The sequence below is a fragment of the Camelus dromedarius genome, chromosome 34 (genome assembly GCF_036321535.1).
Source record: "Camelus dromedarius isolate mCamDro1 chromosome 34, mCamDro1.pat, whole genome shotgun sequence".
NCBI classification, from domain to species: Eukaryota; Metazoa; Chordata; class Mammalia; order Artiodactyla; family Camelidae; genus Camelus; species Camelus dromedarius.
Genome location: NC_087469.1, coordinates 14321148 through 14339933, shown reverse-complemented (window position 1 = coordinate 14339933; position 18786 = coordinate 14321148). Strand labels below are relative to the sequence as shown.

At 43.8% G+C, this 18786-nt stretch overlaps 1 protein-coding gene across 3 annotated transcripts in view; it reads left to right on the top strand.

Moving 5' to 3' along the window:
• Nucleotides 1–979: 979 nt before the first annotated feature.
• FEZ1 (fasciculation and elongation protein zeta 1) overlaps nt 980–18786 on the top strand; it is a 36661-nt gene continuing 18854 nt past the window's right edge. Inside the window, exons 1-3 of one of the 3 annotated variants that reach the window (XM_010986488.3) lie at nt 980–1162; nt 6597–6952; nt 14866–14965. In XM_010986488.3, the coding sequence (XP_010984790.2) occupies nt 6642–6952; nt 14866–14965 (411 nt within the window). In that variant the 5' untranslated portion in view covers nt 980–1162; nt 6597–6641. Of the gene's footprint in view, nt 1163–1403; nt 1421–1747; nt 1822–6596; nt 6953–14865; nt 14966–18786 lie in introns of those variants that run through there. The other 2 variants (XM_064482196.1, XM_031443427.2) reach the window with 2 other exon arrangements.

Below are 18786 nucleotides of genomic sequence, written 5' to 3'. Positions count from 1 at the left end.
ACATCTGAGGTTCTGGATGGATATACATTTTGGGGGGAGACACTACTCAACCTACTACAGTTCCAAGTAGCAGAGTTTAGAAATCAATGCAGGCCTTCATTTTTACCTCCCTGGCTTATAGCGCAGATCACAGAATGCTGTTTTTAAAATGTTACCTGGAATTTGTACACCTATATCAGAGCAGCATTATTCACAATCGCCAAAAGCTGGAAACAAACCAAATGTACATAGATGGAATGGATAGACAGAATATGTCATATACATACAATGGAATATCACTCAGCCTTAAAATGGGAGTAGAATTCTGCTACAAACTACCACCAGGATGAACCCTGAAAGCATTACGTGAGGTAACGTAAGCCAGACACAAAAGGACAAATACCGTGTCATTCCACTTATAAGAAATACTTAGAATAGTCAAGTTCACTGAGACAGAAAGAAAAGTTCTGCAGATGGATAGTGGTATGGTTTGCAGCTTTCTCATCCTGGATCCAGCCCCTACTCAGCATCTTTGCGCGGTAAAGCCTTTATTACTTTTGGCTTGAGGTCTGAACCCGGTTTGGGGTGGCAGGCATCCCTCAGCTTGCTCACCTCAGCCCCCAGCGGAGTAAAATGGGGAATCCAGAAAATCCAGGGAGGTCTTTGCGTCTGTGCGCATCCGCCGACCCACCCACTCAGCCGTCCGCCTACGTTTTCACGGAGAAGCTACATTGTCACGCCCTGTGAGAAATCCTCACCGGGAGTTGTTTGTTGCAAGCACACGTCTCAGAGCTTCTGAATATTCATAAGGAAAGCAGAAAGGCCAATGTTAAAGACGGGAGAAATAGTAATTCATAAATATTAATAAAGGCAGGCCACATGCACCGAGGAAGGCTATGAATGTTAACGAGAAGATGACGTCGGGGGCCTGCGCGTGCCCGTGGGGCGGGTGCCCGACGCGGGCGCGGCCCCCGGAGCCCGGGCACGAGCGCGGGGAGGGGGCGGAGGGGGCGGGGTGGAGGAGGGGAGCAGAGCCGGGCGCCTGCGGAGCCGCGGGGGGAGCGCTCGTTGGCTCGCCGCTGCCGCTGAATCTGCGCTGCGCTCCGGCCGCTCGCCGCGGCCCGTGGATGGGGTTGTCCAGCTGAGCCCCGCGATACGCCTCCCTCCGCCAGGACCCGCACAGGTGCCGTCGCGGGGGGCGACTTTAGTCCGGACCGACCCACTGCCGCGGGTTGGGGGGTGGAGGGGTGTGGTGAAGGAGGCCCCGCAACTCGGGATGCCCCGGCCCGCAGGTCTGGGGGCGCCGCAGCTCCGCACCCGCATCCCGTCCCAGCCCGGAATCCAAAAGGAAGCGCCCAGGAGGCCGTCGTCCTCCTGTCCCACCCTTTATGGGAGCGCAGCGGGGACGCAGCGCCCAGGGCAGGGAGATTCGGGATGATGGGTACTTCAAGCATCCTCAGAGCCTCGGCACCCCCAGCCAGGCCTGGGGTGTGTGTGTGTGTGTGTGTGTGTGTGTGTGTGTGTGTGTGTGTGTGTGTGTCTGTGTGTGTCTGTGTGTGTGTGGCGGGAGGCGGCGCGGTCTGGGGGCTGGGGGAGGCCGGGAACTCTGCCCGATGGTGCTGGAGGAGTGAGTGGGTCGGTACCTTCTCCCAGGACCGTTATCTGGTCCCGCTCTCTTAAACGCCCCAGAATCATCTATGCCTCTAAGAACATGACTCCGCACCCCGCCCGTGCCCCTCCCTGGGATGCCCAGCCTTTCCCCGGACCGTGCATTCCTGCAGTGTCAGAACCGCTGGCAGCTGCCGCAGACGCTGGCGGAGCGATTGTTTCACTACGGAGCAGGTCGGAGAAAGGACGAGTGTTGGCGGTGGTGGTGAGGGCGCTCTGCCCTCCAGTGGGCCCACGGCCTCTGGAGCTGGGAGAGCATCGCTTGACGGAACCCTCGCGGTTTTATCACAGCTCTCTCCTCTTCTCTCTTGCCTATCCCTTCCCTCCCTGCCGCGACACCGCCTGATCCCCTCCTGCTCCCCTGTTCGGGTCTTGTTTGGCTAAAAGGGCATTGGAGTGTGTGTGCAGCCTGCGCAGAATGAACCCGGCTTTTTTGGAGCCCTAGGCATTGTGCTGCTTGGAGGAGCCTTTCTTTACCCCAACAGACTGGGGGAGGGGGGCTGTGAGATGAGGGTGAATGGAGCAGCAGGAGGAGGGGGAAGAGGGGGGAGAGGGGGAAGCAGAGCTACAAAGGGGTTGCTGACTTCTATGCGGTGAAATCCTCTCTTTCCGTTAAAATGTGAAGCTGGCTCAGACATGTACATTGACTGGATTTTGCTGGGGAGCAGTGAGAAATCCAAGGTGGATCCGTGGAGGGTAGCTTTCAGGATGGTTTGTCGGGGTTGGGGGTGGATGCCACACAGAATCAATTGATCTATGGGGCAAGTAGTGGAAGAAGGGGAGATGGAATGGGTCTTTTGTGGAGGTGCAGAGGCCCAGCAGGGGGAGGCATGGTGAATTCTCCGCTGCTCAGCCCAGCAGAGCGGGCACTGGGAAATGGTACTGCAGCCCCAAGCTGCAGCCCGTGCGTGGTTATGCTGCACGAGACCATTATGCTGCACGAAAGGCTTACGTGTTTCCTGCTGGGTCTCAAGCTCTGAGCTGCCTTTTCTTTTCCCAATTACACCATCTATTGGGAGCCAAAATAAATGGAATAGATTATAGGACATAAGCAAACTATAGTCCTGCGCTCTTGTTCCGTGATAAAGAGAAAAAGACAAGACCAACCTCCTATGGTTCCTTCTTTCTGCCATTCCTCATGTATTTTTTTTTTCAAATTGGTTTTAGAAAGTGTACAGAAAGGGGATAAGCTCTCAATTGAATTAACCCTAGCTTTTAAGGGGAGGAGGCCTCTGAGATGAGCTGTAACTGAAGACAGGGGCAAACTTGCCAGAATGCTAGAGTGGGACATCTCAGTTGGGGGAGGGAGCAGAGGCACCTCACCAAGAGAGAAGAGCAAAAGAGAGTGAGCTAACGGAAGGAGAGAAGGGGCACCATTTCAAGAAGGACAGCCAGCCCCAGTGCAGAGACCCCTCCTTGAGGCCATGGTGGGGCCAGTCAGATGCCTGGCTCTCACCTCCTCTACCATAGCTTGGAGTCTTTCTACACACACTGGGCTTGGTTTGGGTATCAAATGACTTCCGATTCTCAATGCAGTCTCTCAGTTTTAGCTTCATCCCCAGCTGGTCTGGTCATTCATGCAGTTTCTTGGCTCCTGGATAGTGAATTGGTGAAAAGAAGTCAGGCTGTGCTGTGGATTGTTCAAATGATGACCTTTCTGAACTCTGGAGCTGTAATAGTCATTTCTTCTTTTATACTCTTTTAGTGAATCCATTTTCTCTAGCGCCTACCTGGGATAAGGATAGTGCTTCAGCATTATCTTCCTCGTCGCCAGCACTCAGAACTCAATCCTAGTCCCAGATTCTGGTTGGATCTCTCTCTTGTTGCTGGATGATGGTATACGTGGTGCCATTTCAAATCTGCACCCTCCTTGATACCACCTTCTCATTCCAGCTCCCTCGTCCCCTCCAGAGAAGAGTACAGATTTAAAGGAAGTGTAACTATCTGGAATAGCAGCTGGTTAGCTTTCAAGTCTCTCTGAAATGGAACCAGTGATCTGAGAGGCTTTGACCATATGAATTGAAAATAGCAGGGGTGCCTTAGAAAAAAGATGATAAAAGTCTTTCAGTAATTCTCTCATTTGTTAAGTATCTGAAACATCACACAGAATATCATGACAATGATACTTTTTCTTTTACTCAAAGCAGTCTCACCCCATGTTTCCATGAACTAACTTAGCCTCATTTTTCTAATATCATTGACATTTATTGTACACTCCATGTATTCCACATACTGTGCTTAGCACTCTAAAGATGATCTCTCATTTATTCCACAAAATAACCTCCAATATAAGTATTATTTCAAACCCCATTTTATGGGTGAGGAAACTGAGGTGCAGAGAGACTTATAGTTTGCCCAAAGTCTCATAGCTAGGAAGTGACAGGACCAGGACAGGAACCTGGAGTCCAGGCACTTAGCCACCAGAGTCCTTCCTCTCTCAACACACATCTGTGGTCTGTAAAATCTTCCTTACTCTCTTGCACTTAGTGATCTTTTCTAAATTCACTTTTTTGGCACCCAGGGGTTCCTAATCTTTTTTGTGCTATGGGCCATTTTGGCAACGTAGGGAAACTTCGGGATCCTTCTTTGAATATGCTTTTAAATGCATAAAATAAAGTATAGTTATATTCAAAGAGCTCTTAGGAGTCTAGACCATAGGTGAAGAACCTCTAGCTGGTGTTAGTTGTGTATTGCTTAATAGCTGGGTTGTCCAATACGGTAGCCATCGGCCATGTGTGACTAGTGGGCACTTGAAATGTGGCTGGTCCAAATGGAGATATACTGTGAATGTAAAATATACACTGGATTTTGAAGACTCAGTGTGAAAAAAAAGAATGTAAAATGTCCCATTAATATTTAAAAATACGGATTACATTTCGAAATGATAAGATTTTATCTGTTTTTTTTTGGGGGGGGTAGGTAATTAGGTTTACTTATTTATTTATTTTTAGAGGAGATAGTGGGGATTGAACCCAGGACCTTGTGTATGCTGAGCATGCACTCTACAACATCACTATAGCCTCCCCACCAAGATTTTGGATATATTGGATTAAATAAAGTATTAAAATATATTATTATAATTAAAATTACTAATTAATTTGTTATTAAAATTAACTTTCAAAGGTATTAGCTCCATACCAACAGCTTCATTTTAACAAATAAGGAAATCAGGACCCACAGTTCTTGTCACTCAGCAGGTCTGTTGACTCCTGAGCCTGGGTTCTTTCCAAGCTATCACACTGCTTTTATAGCCTTTCATGTTCCAAGGTCCTGTCATGTTGCCTCTGCAAACTGTAAATACTCAGAATCTGTTTTAGTGTGATCGGGTGTTAACTGACTTAATCCCAGGAAAGCCCCAGGCAGAACTGTCCGGGTCCTCACCTGGCATGCCCTTTGCCTTGCTTCTTCAGAGTTACAGTTTTGCAGGTCTAGGTGGAGACTGGCACGCCTAGGACAGAAGCCATAGTTTTTGCTGTCTGGTTGGTTCTCTTCAGGTAGTGGTTCCAGTTTAAGCATCTAACTGGATCAGTAACCACACAGACAGAAGAGAAAAGTTTGGTTCCCTTTCCGTGTTCCAGGGAGGGACGTAGAGTATGCAGAGAAGGGTAGGGTAGACGGTAACGCTTGTGCTGCCTGGGATGCAAAAGGGAAACTGTGTGGGGCACAGAAGCTCATTTCTCGGTGAGCGCACATTGATTGATTGCCTTAGCTGCAGGCATTGTGTGCTAGAAACCATGGAGGATTTCCAGAGGACATCTGTGCCCTCGAGGAATTTAAATTGAAATTGGGGAAGGGCTTGGATGTACACACAGATGGATAAATCACAGTTGAGGGCAGTGTATGAAAAGGGCCCGGAGCTGTTGAGAAATAAAGGGAGGCCTGAGTGTCCAGCCTTCCGGGGTGCGGTGCCCAAGATGGTTTTGGAGTCTGGCTTGGGAGCACATAGGTACTTGGGTCTGTGTCTTGTGGGGTAATAGGTCATCTCATCCAGTCTTCTAGTCTCAGACCAATGCTGTGTGTCTGGGAAAAAAATCAGGTTCTTATTTAAAAGTCTGTTAGTGTTCATTAGTCTATCATTTATTGACAGGGTAGTAACATCCAGGTCCACAAAGCCCTATCCAAGACCCTTGGGGCCAGTCATATTTCGGAATTTAGATGATCTCCAGTTTTGGAAGGCAGTGATAGAGGCATATGCTACATACCATCCCCTGGGGGCTGGGGCAGCAATCTCCATAATTTAAAAAAATTAAAATTTCTACAGCAAAACACACCAAATGGAATAAACTAAAACCATAAGCATCTTTCTATTCAGGGAGATCAGGTTTAGTGGCCAAGTGAGTTCAGGTCAGGGCAGGTTTTGCCACCACATGAGTTACGAAAAACTTCCAGTTTTGAGAGCACATGGTTAAGGATATGGCCCGATGGTAATTAAAACGAATAACAACAGAGAACACAGATTGAACAACATCGATGTTTACTATCTGCCAGGCCCTGTTCTAAGTGCTGACCTGTGTTTACTCCTTTAACCCTGAGGACTACCCTTTGAGGTAGGTCGGTTTGGGCATTGGTTCTGTCTTGAGAAGAATAAGAGGGAGCACAGAGGAGGTAGGTAAGTGCTCATGTCACGTAAGGGGCAGAACAAGATGCAAACCTAGGCAGTCTGGTTCAGGGACTGCATACTTAACCCCTATGCTTTTTGAAGCAGTGACTTGGAAGCAGGTGTGTCTCCAAAACTGCATGCTAATAAGGTTACTGATCTTCACACTGACAGTGATATTTGAACTCCCTACGGGTGTACAGTGAGGAAGCAGAGAAGCGATGGATGCCAGTAAAGCGGAATCTTTGTGTTAGAGGGATGAGAGTAATGGAGTAAGTGATTGTGGTTCTTCTGCAGAGCGGGCAGGACAGCCCAGCCCACTCTCACTTCGCTACGTGTTTATTTCTTCCAGAGAAACGAATCCTGAACGTTGCCGTTGTCCCCTTGCTGTGCAAGAATGGAGGCCCCACTGGTGAGTCTGGATGAAGAATTTGAGGACCTTCGGCCCTGCTGCTCGGAGGACCGGGAGGAGAAGCCACAGTGTTTCTACGGCTCATCTCCCCACCATCTAGAGGACCCCTCCCTCTCTGAGCTTGAGAATTTTTCTTCTGAAATCATCAGCTTCAAGTCCATGGAGGACCTGGTGAATGAATTTGATGAGAAGCTCAATGTCTGCTTTCGGAACTACAACGCCAAGACTGAGAACCTAGCTCCCGTGAAGAACCAGTTCCAGATTCAAGAGGAGGAGGAGACCCTGCAGGATGAGGAGTAAGGCATCTTGACTGCTCTCTCTTGCTTCAGACAAGAGCCCTGGAGTCTGGGGCTCCTTGGCATAGAACTAGTTTCTGTCCTTGGGCTCATGGCATGGTACTTACATTTTTATATCAGTGGGGCAGTGCCCTGGTGACTGCCGACATCGCTCTATTATGTCCCTTTACGTTCACCTGTAGAGCTTTCTTAAGTTGAAGCCAGAAGGGAATAAAGGATTTTTAGGAAATAGGTTTTCCTAGACACAAAATCGAATTCCAGGAGCATGGTATATTTTGAGGGTCTATCTTTAGCTTTCTTGATATCCGTGGTAATCCATCCAGATGTTAGAGATAAGGACCAGAAAAAAAATTAACTGTGATGGAGGAATATATATATAGTTGAAATAATTTGCTTCTCATAACACCAGAAGTATGAAAATCTCCAAACTGTTTACAACCCCTCAGGACTGGAAAGTTATCTATAAATATTAAGGTATGTCCCAATAAGAAAGCATACAAATTGAACTGACAGTACAGGGAATTACCCTGGTGAAGTGGCTTTTGAGTGTGTAGAGTCCCTGGGTCACTTAGTAGCCACCTTCCAGGGTCTTAACAGCAGGGACTTAAGAACAGGGACTTGAGAAAAATGCTGTCCAAGGAGGGACTAGAAAGAGAAGAAGATGCTGTTTTGTTACATTAAATTAAAGAAAGTCGTTTGGCGTAGTTAGTAAAAATAGGCATAAATTCCCTATGGAGATAACGTGCATCGCCTGTTCTCCAGGGATCTCACAGGAAATGTCGAGTGGTTGGTCGTGGAAGTCTTTCTGGCTTCTCTTTTTATGGACTTGGGTGGGAAAAGCTGCCCGTCAGTAAGTGGGGTAAGAGGCTTGTCCTCCAGAATTGAACCTGGTTGCCGTTGGCAGATGGTTGCTTCTTTGATGAGCCCTGAGACTATCTCTGTGAATACAGGGGCCTTACTCATTATTCTGTCTCCACTGTCTGACACAGTGCATGGTGTGTAATAAGTGGTCAAATAATATTTTTGAATGAAATATTGAATATCGAATGAACTGGATGCGCAATAATAGCCTTGTAGGTGCATGTAATGTAATTCTAGGCCCACACCATTTCCTCCTTTTCTTTTTAATTAATGCTTGCCTGAAGGCATGACCACAGAGAACAGTTCACTCTAGTGACCAGTACTCTAACTGTGGGCTGTGTGTTTCAATTCAATTTTAAGTTTCAAACTGCTTCTTTTTAACTCTGAGCCTGTTATAATTTACTCAACTCCTCTTAGTCAAGAAAGAATATACTCTAACTAGACAAAGTATTTTTTACTCTAGTTCATTGCCTGGTTCAATGAACTAGAAACACTAAGACGATGAATGGTCATTTTCATACTCTCGCGAACTCGCTGTGTGACCTTGGGCTCGTCACTTAACTCTAGCTGACTGCGTGGGTCCTCATCTATGAAACCTCCTGAGCTCAATCCCGATGAAGCAAGACTAAGGACTTGCAGAGAACCTAATTTCTCACATCACCCAGGCTGCACTCTGAAAATTACTTTTGCTTCCAACAAATCATTTCTCCCCTGTCTAAACCACCCCTCTGCCTCATTTAGGACGAGGGCCCAGCGAGCGGGTTCTTCCTCTCTGCTAGCACATTAGCAGAGGCCACTCAATGTTAATCACCCTCACATGGGATTATTGGTCTACCCTGATTTTCCGACTTGCCTGCCTCATTGACTGCCTCAGCTAAATGACCAAAGGTTGAATAATTCCTTAGAGATAAAATATGATTTGGAGATAGTGTAATGGAAGGAATCTGGGAAGAGAAAAATTAACACTGTGCTTTCTAGATATTCAGTGTATCTACAGCTTTACAACTTAAAGTAAAAATTGAAATTAAATTACATGCTTTGTTTTATAAACACCTATTCAGATATTTCAACTGTAAAATTATGGTGAAGGAAAGGAAAAAGATAATGTGATATCTAACCTGGTTAATAATCTCCTGAGCTTAGCTCTAGGGTTCTAATAAACTTACTTAGGTTAAGCAGTTAGAGATTTTACCCACCAGTGAATTGAAAGTGTTGTGGGTGGGTTAGAGCTCAAATAATAGAACTTAAAATGAAAGCAGTGAAATTCTTGGTCAGATTAACCTCCTTAAAGTACAGTGATTCCCTTTGCAGGGATTCCCTTTGAAATTTTGATTTCTTTAGTTCTCATTTGTAACTATTTGGTTAAAAGAATTGGCTGAGATACCCACTTACCTCTGATTTGTCAGTATATGGAAGTTCTAGGCATTAGAAGAGAGTCAGAGTTGAATATGTTTCCTGTTTTTATTATTTACTTATTTATTTCTGGTGGGGGGGAGGTAATTAGGTTTGTTTATTTAGGTACTTATTTTATTGGAGGTACTGGGGCTTGAACCCAGCACCTTGTGCATGCTAGCCAGGCACTCTACCACTGAGCTGTACCCTCCCCTATATGTTTCCTTTTTTTAAATTCAGAAAATATCCCAGAATCTCTTCTTGCATTTGTGAAATCCCTCTTTCCTTTGTCAGAAGAGATTGGACCTGGAGGCCTACAGAGTGGGATTGGATAGAACCCCCCCTCTTCCTGCCTCGCTGGGGTCCCTGTTGGTCCTCTTACAAGGACCCTGGAGACAGAGGGACCAAACCTGTGAGAACACTGACAGTTTCCTGTTCTTCAGATAGAATTATTGCGTTAAAGACAGAGTGAAAAGTCAGTCCACATGATAAATAAACAGCCTGTAGTCAGCCATGCTCTAAATTGAAGGCAAGTAAATTCCAAATAATCAGGTAGGGAAAGTTGACAGGTAACTGTGACTTTTAGGAAAGTTAATTCTCTCCTCCAAGGTTCAGTTTCCCCATATTGAATGCAGAGATAGTATGGATTCTTTTTAAGCCTTTGAAAGAATCTAAAAGGTTGTCCGAAGTCATTGATGTGTGAATGATCCACAATTCCTAAGTATTAACAGCAAAAGTAGACTCATGGTAACCCACATCTAAGCGTGGATATTGGCCTGTCTGGACACAAACAGAACAGCAGGCAAGGGTAGTTGCCAGCCCAGAGGGGTTTAGGGGAGATGTTACCAGGTTGGAATTCTAATAAGCTCTTTTTTTTTTTTAAATTCTTTTTTGGGGGGAGGGTAGTTAGGTTTTAATTTATTTTAATGGAGGTACTGAGTGTGGAACCCAGGACCTTGTGCGTGCTAGGCACGCACTCTATACCACCGAGCAATACCCTCCCCCGCTAATAAACTCTTTAAGGTGTTTACCCTGTTGTCAGGAATAGGTGTATAGGAGTGTGTGTGTGTGTGTGTGTGTGTGTGTGTGTGTGTGTATAGCAGGATTAACGTAGCCTTGAGGGCTGTGTTACCAGTTCCAGATCCAGATTTTTGTACACGTGTCTTGTCCAACCCATTCCATTTCTTTGACTCATCCTCTGCTGGCATCCTTTTCCGAATCCCTCGCCCTCCATGGTGGAAGACAGTTTAGTCAATTCTACAGGCATCTAAGCCCAAGATACAAAGTATGTGCACGGGAAGGCTTTTCTGTTATTATAGGGACTGAGGGAGCAAATTGGATCCATGGCAGTGTAATGACAGGAAGTGAGGGAACCTGTTCAATCTCGGTTCTTTGATGAAAGATATGGTGGCTAGCTTTCAAAGTCTCCTTGCCCCAAGATAAGAGTAGCAGGATGCTTCTCAGGAAGTGGAATTTTACTGTCCACCCACGGTGCCTCTAGCAGGAAAATGTATCTACTCCCAAGGACACAGCTTATGATGGGAGAGAGAACCTCTCGGGGGAGAAAAGTCCTTCCCATTCTCTTCCTCACAGAGAGCTTTGTGTTCTTCCCTCCCACGCCCGCTCCTTGTTCCGTGGCCGCCTGCCCGCCTGTGATCTGCCTTTGTGGTCCGTCAGCCTTCCCCGGGCTGGAGATCCAGACAGAAAGACCCCTGCTGCCCTGCTGCTGCTGCTGGTTCGCCTTTCAGAGAACGATGAAAGCACAGTGTCCAGAGTAATGCAGACGTAGACTCTGCACACAGAGCCAGTTTCTGAACTGCTATCCCAGCTTGTGATTTGGAACTTGGCGTATTGTTCTGATGGCCATGCTGATGCCAATCATGAACGTCATAAAGAATTGCCACAGTTGGGTGGGCGGGGATAGAGGCTCCATAGCTGCGTTGCCTGGTGCAAATCCTACCTGTCCCATAACTGGCTGTGTGAATTTAGACGAGTTAATTGACTTCTCTCTGTTTCACAGTTTAAACTTGTGTCATTCAAGGGTCAACTGCCCGTGCGAATCCATGTGAATTAGATGATCCTCTCGGTATCTGCCTTAGAGAGTTGTGAGGAATGAATGACTTAATCCACATAAAGTGTTTAGGTTAGGGGTGGAGGGATAAATTGGGAGTTTGGGATTTGCAGATACGAACTACTATGTATAAAGTAGATAAACAGCAAGGTCCTACTGTATAGCGCAGGGAACTATATTCAATACCTTGGAATAGCCTATAATGAAAAAGAATATGAACAGGAATATATATAATATATATATATACATATATATAACTGAATCACTATGCTGTACACCAGAAACTAACACAACATGGTAAACGGACTGTACTTCAATAAAAACAAAAACAAAGCACATGGCTAATACAAAGTTTAATAAAATGATAAATAACATCTAATGAAAAAAAGAGTTTAGGATCATACCTGGCTTCTGTATAGTAAATGCTCAGAAAGTGTTGGTTGCTATGGTTATTTTTGTTAAATGGGCACTGGATGAGTATAGGAAGGTGTGCAAGTGATGACATAGATGAGAGCTGTTGTGTCTTAAAAGTTGTTTACAAACCTTGAAGGATAAAAAGTACGTCCATCAGAAAGGAAGAAGAAAACCTGGAAGAGAATGAGAGTGTCTCGAAATCCCGAGGAGACAGAGTTTTAGGGAATTGTCACTAAAAATTTAGAATTAGAAGATGGAATCCAGAGTGTGTCAGTGGTGGCTCAGGTGAGAACTTGCCACCCCAAATGATCTGAGAGCAACCCCAGTTGTTACTTTAAGGTTGTAAACAGTTTCAAGGTCATTGGAAAGTGTGCAGTTTGTTAAAGGTCCCAGCTTCTGTCCTGTGTCAGAGAGGTTCAAAAGGCTCCTGCCTATTCTGGGCTTTGCTGAATTTCATTTTTCCAGGCACTTGCCTCAGGGACAGACCCAAAGGTCAGTGCCTGTGTGCATGTGTGTTCATTGTCGCAGCAGAGAGTGTAATGCAGTGATGCAAAGAGGACTGTCCACTGACCTCTCTAATGGGTGGGTGTGGCACTGGGAGTTTGTCTTGGAGACAGCAAATCATATTTGCCTCTTGGCTTTGGAATGCTAATGAGACTTGGATTTAGAATTAGGCGGGATTAGTGAAACTCTAATAGTGCTTGATGGAAACTGGATTATCACCCATGTTTAAGACTCTGAAATCCTGCTGAATAGATGTCTAATGAACACTTGAGCTCTCTCCGAGTGCTTTCTTGTCATTGTAGGGAAAAAATGAGTAAGTGGATAACCCAAGCAATGCCATTTAATTGTGTTTTTTTGAGTTCCTTTTTGTTTCATAACTACATTGTATGCATTGTGCACTAGGAAGATCTCTTTGCTTGTGTACCCGTATATCCTATGTCATTCCTGATTTTATATATGTCAAGAGCACTCCCCGCCCAAATTTGCTGTATTTGATTTTAAGTGTCTGTGCTCTGATACATATTTACACGTACATCACTTATCTTTTTTGTAGTTTTTCACACTTACGTTTTAAGCATCTTAATCCATATGTTGTCATTTTTTGAATTCAATCCATATGTGTACATATTTGCTATTTCCTTATATTAGGATATATAAATAAAGTGTCCCTTCTTGGGGTGGGTAGGGTAGAGCTCAGTGGTAGAGTGCCTGCATGACGTGCAGGAGGTCCTGGGTTCAATCCTCAGTATCTCCATTTAAATAAACATAATTATCTCCTCCCAAAACAAACAGACAAATAAAATGTCCCTTTTTATACCTTGTTTCACGGGTATTGCTCTCGTGTTTGAGGTGCCACGGGCCGCTGAAGGGGATTGCATTAAGCCCTCAATTATTGTTGTGTAATGTTAACGCAGGTGCTGCTGGCTTCCATGGATGGCATTATTTTGGGAGCTTGGTTTACTGATTTACATTAATCTCCTGGGGTTGGCTAATTTTTTTTCCTGTGTCTGAGTGTTTGTGACTTTAGGATTTTCCCCAATCCTCCTCCCAACTTTTTTACCCCCTAAAGAAATCTTTTTATTTTTTATTGAAGTGTAGTTGATGTGCAGTGTTGTTAGTTTCTGTGTACAGCATAGTGATTTGGTTATATACCTATATATATATATATATTCTTTTAAATTTTCTTTTCCATTATGGTTTATTACAGAATATTGCATATAGTTCCCTGTGCTATGCAGTAGAACCTTGTTCTTTATTTTATATATAGTAGTTTGAATCTGGTAATCCCAAACTCCCCATCTACCCCTTCCCTACCCTCTTTCCCCTTCGGTAACTATGTTTGTTGTCTATGTCTGTGAGGTCTGTTTCTGTTCTGTAAATAAGTTCACTTGTATTATAGTTTAGATACCACATGTAAGTGCCATATGACTGTCCTTCTCTGTCTGACTTACTTCACTTAGGATGATCATCTCTAGGTCCATCCATGTGGCTGCAAAGACATCTTTCTGACATAAGTGAGCCAAGCAAAAAGAATCGTAGAATAACCTTTCTTATAATGCACCTATTAGAACTTTAAAAAGAAGTGCACTAAAGGGGACCACATCTTCCCCCTCTAAAAACTAATTGTGCAGACAGAGATACTTACAGATTCCCTTTACAGTTTTGTTTTAGAGTCTCCCTAAAGGAGACGGGGCACACTTAGACTCCGCATTGCTCGAGGACCGGATGTTGTGGGCTCGCCAGAACATTCTGGGTCGTAAGGAAGCGTTAGTAGCACTGGCATCATCCCCTTACCTACATCAGATATCAAGGAGTTAATTTTTGACCGTTTTGATTGCAAGCACCTGAAATTGAAATACAAGGGACCCTTGAACAACATGGGGGGTTAGGGGTGCTGACCCCCTGCGTAGCGGAAAATCCATGTCCTGCTGTTTCTGCTTCAAAAATAAAGGAATTGATAAAAGACCAGGGCAGGAAGCTGAAACAGTTTGAATAGAATCAGGACTCAACCCCTGGTTCTTTTGAGTCTGCATGTCTCTAATTGAACACAAACTTTTCCCTATGCTTAGTTAATTTAAAGATCTGTAAAATGAAAAAATACTGGTACTACAATAGTTTTTGAAAAAAATCCACATATAAGGGGATGCTCTCACTTTAAATTTGTGTTGTTCAAGGGTCAACTGTCCATGTGAATTAGATGATGATCCTGATCTTAATGTGATTCAGCCAGAAAATCTGCCCAGATCCCCTCCTCGCTCTCCCTCCCTCTCCCTCTCACCCTTCTCTGCCCATAAGAAATGGAACATGGACACGTCTTAGGTGAGCCACTGGGTGGAGGGGCAGGTTTAGTTTCAGGGCAGGTTATCAATTGTCTGAGGTGATTTAACTGTAGACGCTACCATTTGTGTCGCAATGGTGAGAAATTCCTCTTCTCTTAAGCAAACACCTTTCCCACTGAAGCTCTTGGCCAGGGTCCCTTCTCTTGGCTCTTTTTCTCTTGGTGGTGCCTGTAATTCAGTTTTTAAGCTGCCTTGCTTCTGCGTGCTGGAAGGCAGATGATCTCAGCCTGGCACACACAGAAGCCTCTCTCCTCCCCTGGCCCAGCTCTTCCTTCCTCCAGGCGGGGCCAGGCCACAGATGTGCGCTAATGAGAGCTTCTCTTTGTTTACAGGGTTTGGGATGCTCTGACAGACAATTACGTCCCTTCACTCTCAGAAGACTGGAGGGACCCAAACACGGAGGCTCTGAATGGCAACAGCTCTGACACTGAGGTACCTCTCTGGGGCCCCCAACTTAACAGGGCTTGAGAAGATGCAGATTCCAGGTAGAAAAACATTCAGTAACTCAAGTCTTCCCCATTCTGTAATGAAACTCACCGTCATGGCTGGGAAGGTCAGAGTTGTGGAGAAAGTGAAAAATCAGACATCCAGGGTGTATGAGGTGGCTGGAATGATCGTCTTTAAGAAATGTGGACGCAGATAACTTCTGTTGCTCATCTCTGTTCTACAAAATTCAAAATAAGGTGATCTGAAGTAAGAGCGGAGAGTGACTATCCCGAGCTGCTTTTGTGTTCAGATAATGATGGTTTAAAAACAATAAATCAGGATTTCCTATCCCATCAAAACCAGTATTGAAAGCAAGTGCTGACACTCCTGTGACAAGCTCAGGGCCTGGCTAGTGGCCAGAGTTGGGGCCCAGGTAATAGTGAGGTGGCCACGCAATGGGGAGGAATTCTTTTTGAAACTCAACCAGCCAGGCATTTACATGGCTGGACCTGAGTCACATTCTGCGGTTACTGATGCCAAAGAAGGAGGTAGCCTAAGGGCTTCTGAAAAAAATAAAGCGAATATTTATCTTGAGTTGATTTTCATAGGTTATGGGGAGCGACCTTTCAGAGGATCCAAAGTACCCCTCCTAGCTGAATATATGTATATGGAAAAGGTACTCATTTAATGGCTCTGTCCTTGCTAAACGCCTATTTCTGCCTTACTTGGTTTCCTAGTTGTAGTAGTAAAGTAATTTGACAATTTCTTATCAGGAAAGGCTGGCAAGATCCTGCGGGCTCAGCAAATGAGGGAAGGGGGTGGATCTGATCTCCCTCAGTGCTCCAGGTTTGAGTCCAAGGGAAAGAGCAAGAACCAGATTTCCCTTACTGGGCGATATTTCTGCAGATTATTTCCCAAAGTAGCACAGCAAAGAGATGAGCAGTTGGCTGGTTTGTTGAAAAGGTAGCTGCATATCTTTCTTAAATCCTCTAATAATTAAGCATCTAAAATACTCAAAACCTCAAGGCTTCATTGACTGGGGCAGGTAAGACTTTGAGAGTAAGAGATTGGTACAACTCTACTTAGCGTGGCTGTAGGAGGCTGTGTCTCAGGTCCCGTTTTGTACTCCCGACTGCTTTTCGTCTCTTGCAGTGCTTCTATGGGTACTGTTTAGTACTTACTCAAAATGCAAAGAAGAAGATAGGCAACAATGGAATAAATCTACTTACTGAAATTAAATCAGATCCATCCATCACGGTGCAAAATGCAGATTTTGCTTTGTTATCTCCTTTGCCACCTTTCCAACTCATTTTGTGGATCAAGCCAAAGGATATGTAAGATAGCCTGCCCTTCAAGGGGACTCTAATTTATCCTCATTTGCAGATTTCCCTCAAGAGGGTTAATATTTCAGGGCAACCTGAATGACCCTGAGAAGGATGGTCTTGAGCCCCGCTCCTTGTTGAATTTCTTCCATTTAACCCACGGGAAAAGGACAGGGTAGCAAAAGTGGATGGATTAGGTTGCTTTATTTCAGCCTCCTTTATTATCTGGATTCATTACATGAGACAGTCTTTTAACTGACCTCAGTTTAAACGACTTGCTGTATTAACCAGCGCTCTGTATGCGTTCTGACCCAACGCCCTTGGCCTGCGGCGTGCACACGGCTGTTGGGCGTCCCTCTAGCAAGACGTCTTATCTTTTCTACTTACTTCCTTGCCAAGAATCAGTTCTGTTTGTTCCCAAACCCGTTCATACTTGTCCTTGTGACTGTAACTAAGCAATTGAATTAAGTATTTTAGAAACTGTTGGGTTATGACTGCAAAGAGAGTCATTTTTGCTTTTATAAAATCAAAGTAACGCATGCACATAATTTGAAAAGTCAAATCATACTTTTAAAATAACGTGAGACTTAACAAAAAATACAAACAGCAGCCCCTGACTGGTCTTTCCCTGCTCCATCGAGGCAACTACTTTTACTTATTTTAGCTGTTTCTTTTGGCAGATATCTCCAGTTTTCTAAATAACATATTTAGATTGCTATTTCTTTGGTTATTGAAAACGAACAATTTTGGCTATTATCTATTATGGAAGATAAGATTTAATTCTTTTGCATCACCTCAAATACTCACAGTTGGCCTTTGACCTTGTTTATAGTTAAATCAATATTACATATACAGTAACTATGTAAATACTATTTCTTGCTGAATCACCTAGTATTCAATAAGAATGTTTTTTCTTTGTACAACTTCTCATTTATCCTGGAGTGAAGAATTGTTTTTTCATTTGCATAGTTTCTTATATATCTATCATTAGTTCAACTCCAAACTGAGTGAACTCTAAATCTCAAATGTTTTTTTAAAAAAAAATCAGATATTCTCTTAACTCAATTAAAAAACTCCCAAACTAGTACCCTCCATCTTTCTGCTGTAAACTAGTCTGGTTGTGCCCTAGATCTGGTGCACAGCTGTTGTCCTGCGAACTCTTCTTGCCTCTCTCTCCAGTCTTCTGACTGCCATAGTTTTTATCTTTTTGGGTTTATTCCCTTGATTTGATGAAAAAAAAATCAGTATATTCTTGAGAAAGGATACAGAGGAATATATTTGTTGGAATAGATGACAGTGTCTTCTGTCACACGCTTGATTGAGAGTTTGACTTGGTAGTTATTTTAGGTTGCAAACAAATTCTTACTCAGACTTTTGACGGCATCATTCTTTTATCTTCCAGCTGTCAGTTGCAGTTGAGAAGCCCCAAATTCGTTCTGATTCTCTGTCTTTTATATGTGACTCTCTTTTGGTTTTCTCTAGAAGCTTTTGGGATATTCTTTTTCCTTTCTCATTTGAAATTGTGCAGTAATGTGCCTCTTAGTGAGCTTTTTTTTCCTCTTTCATTTATTCCACATTATACTCAGTGATCCCTTTCAACCTGGAAGCTCATGACTTTTGTGGCATGTTTTCTCATATTGTTTCTCTGAAGACTATTCCCATTTTCTGCCTCTGTTGAGATGACTATATAGTTTTCTCCTTGATTATGTCAATATGATGAATTACATGAACTGATTTTCAAATATTAACACAACCCTGAGTTCTTGAGATTAAATCCAGCTTGGTCATGGTGTATTATTCTTTTCTTTTCATTCATTTTTTGGATTTCCTTTTTTCTCACAGCTTTATTAAAGGATTATTGACATACAATAAACAGCACATAATAAAGTGTGCAGCTTGATAATTTTTGACATACATATACGTCTGTGAAACCATCACCAGAATCAAGATAGCAAGCAAAGGGTGTGGAGAAAAGGGAACCCTCCTGCACTTTTGGTGGGAATGTAAATTGGTGCAGCCCCTATGGAAAACAGTATAGAGGGTTCTTAAAAAACTAAAAATAGAGTTACCAAATGATCCAGCAGTCCCACTCCTGGGCATATATCCAGAAAAGATGAAAACTCTAATTTGAAAAGATACGTGTATCTCAATGTTCATAGCAGCACTATTTACAATAGCCAAGACATGGAAACAACCTAAATTTCCATTGACAGATGATTGGGTAAGGAAGATATGGTATAAACATACAATGAAATATTACTAACCCATAAAATGAATGAAATATTGCCATTTGCAGCAGCATGAATGGGCCTAGAGATTATCATACTAAATGAAGTAATTTAGACAAAGACAAATATCATATGATATTACATATGTTCAATCTAAAAAAAAATGATACAAATGAAATTATTTACAAACAGAAGGAGACTTACAGACAGAAAACAAATTTATGGTTGCCAAAGGGGAAAGGGACAGGGGAGGGGATAAATTAGGAATTTGGGATTA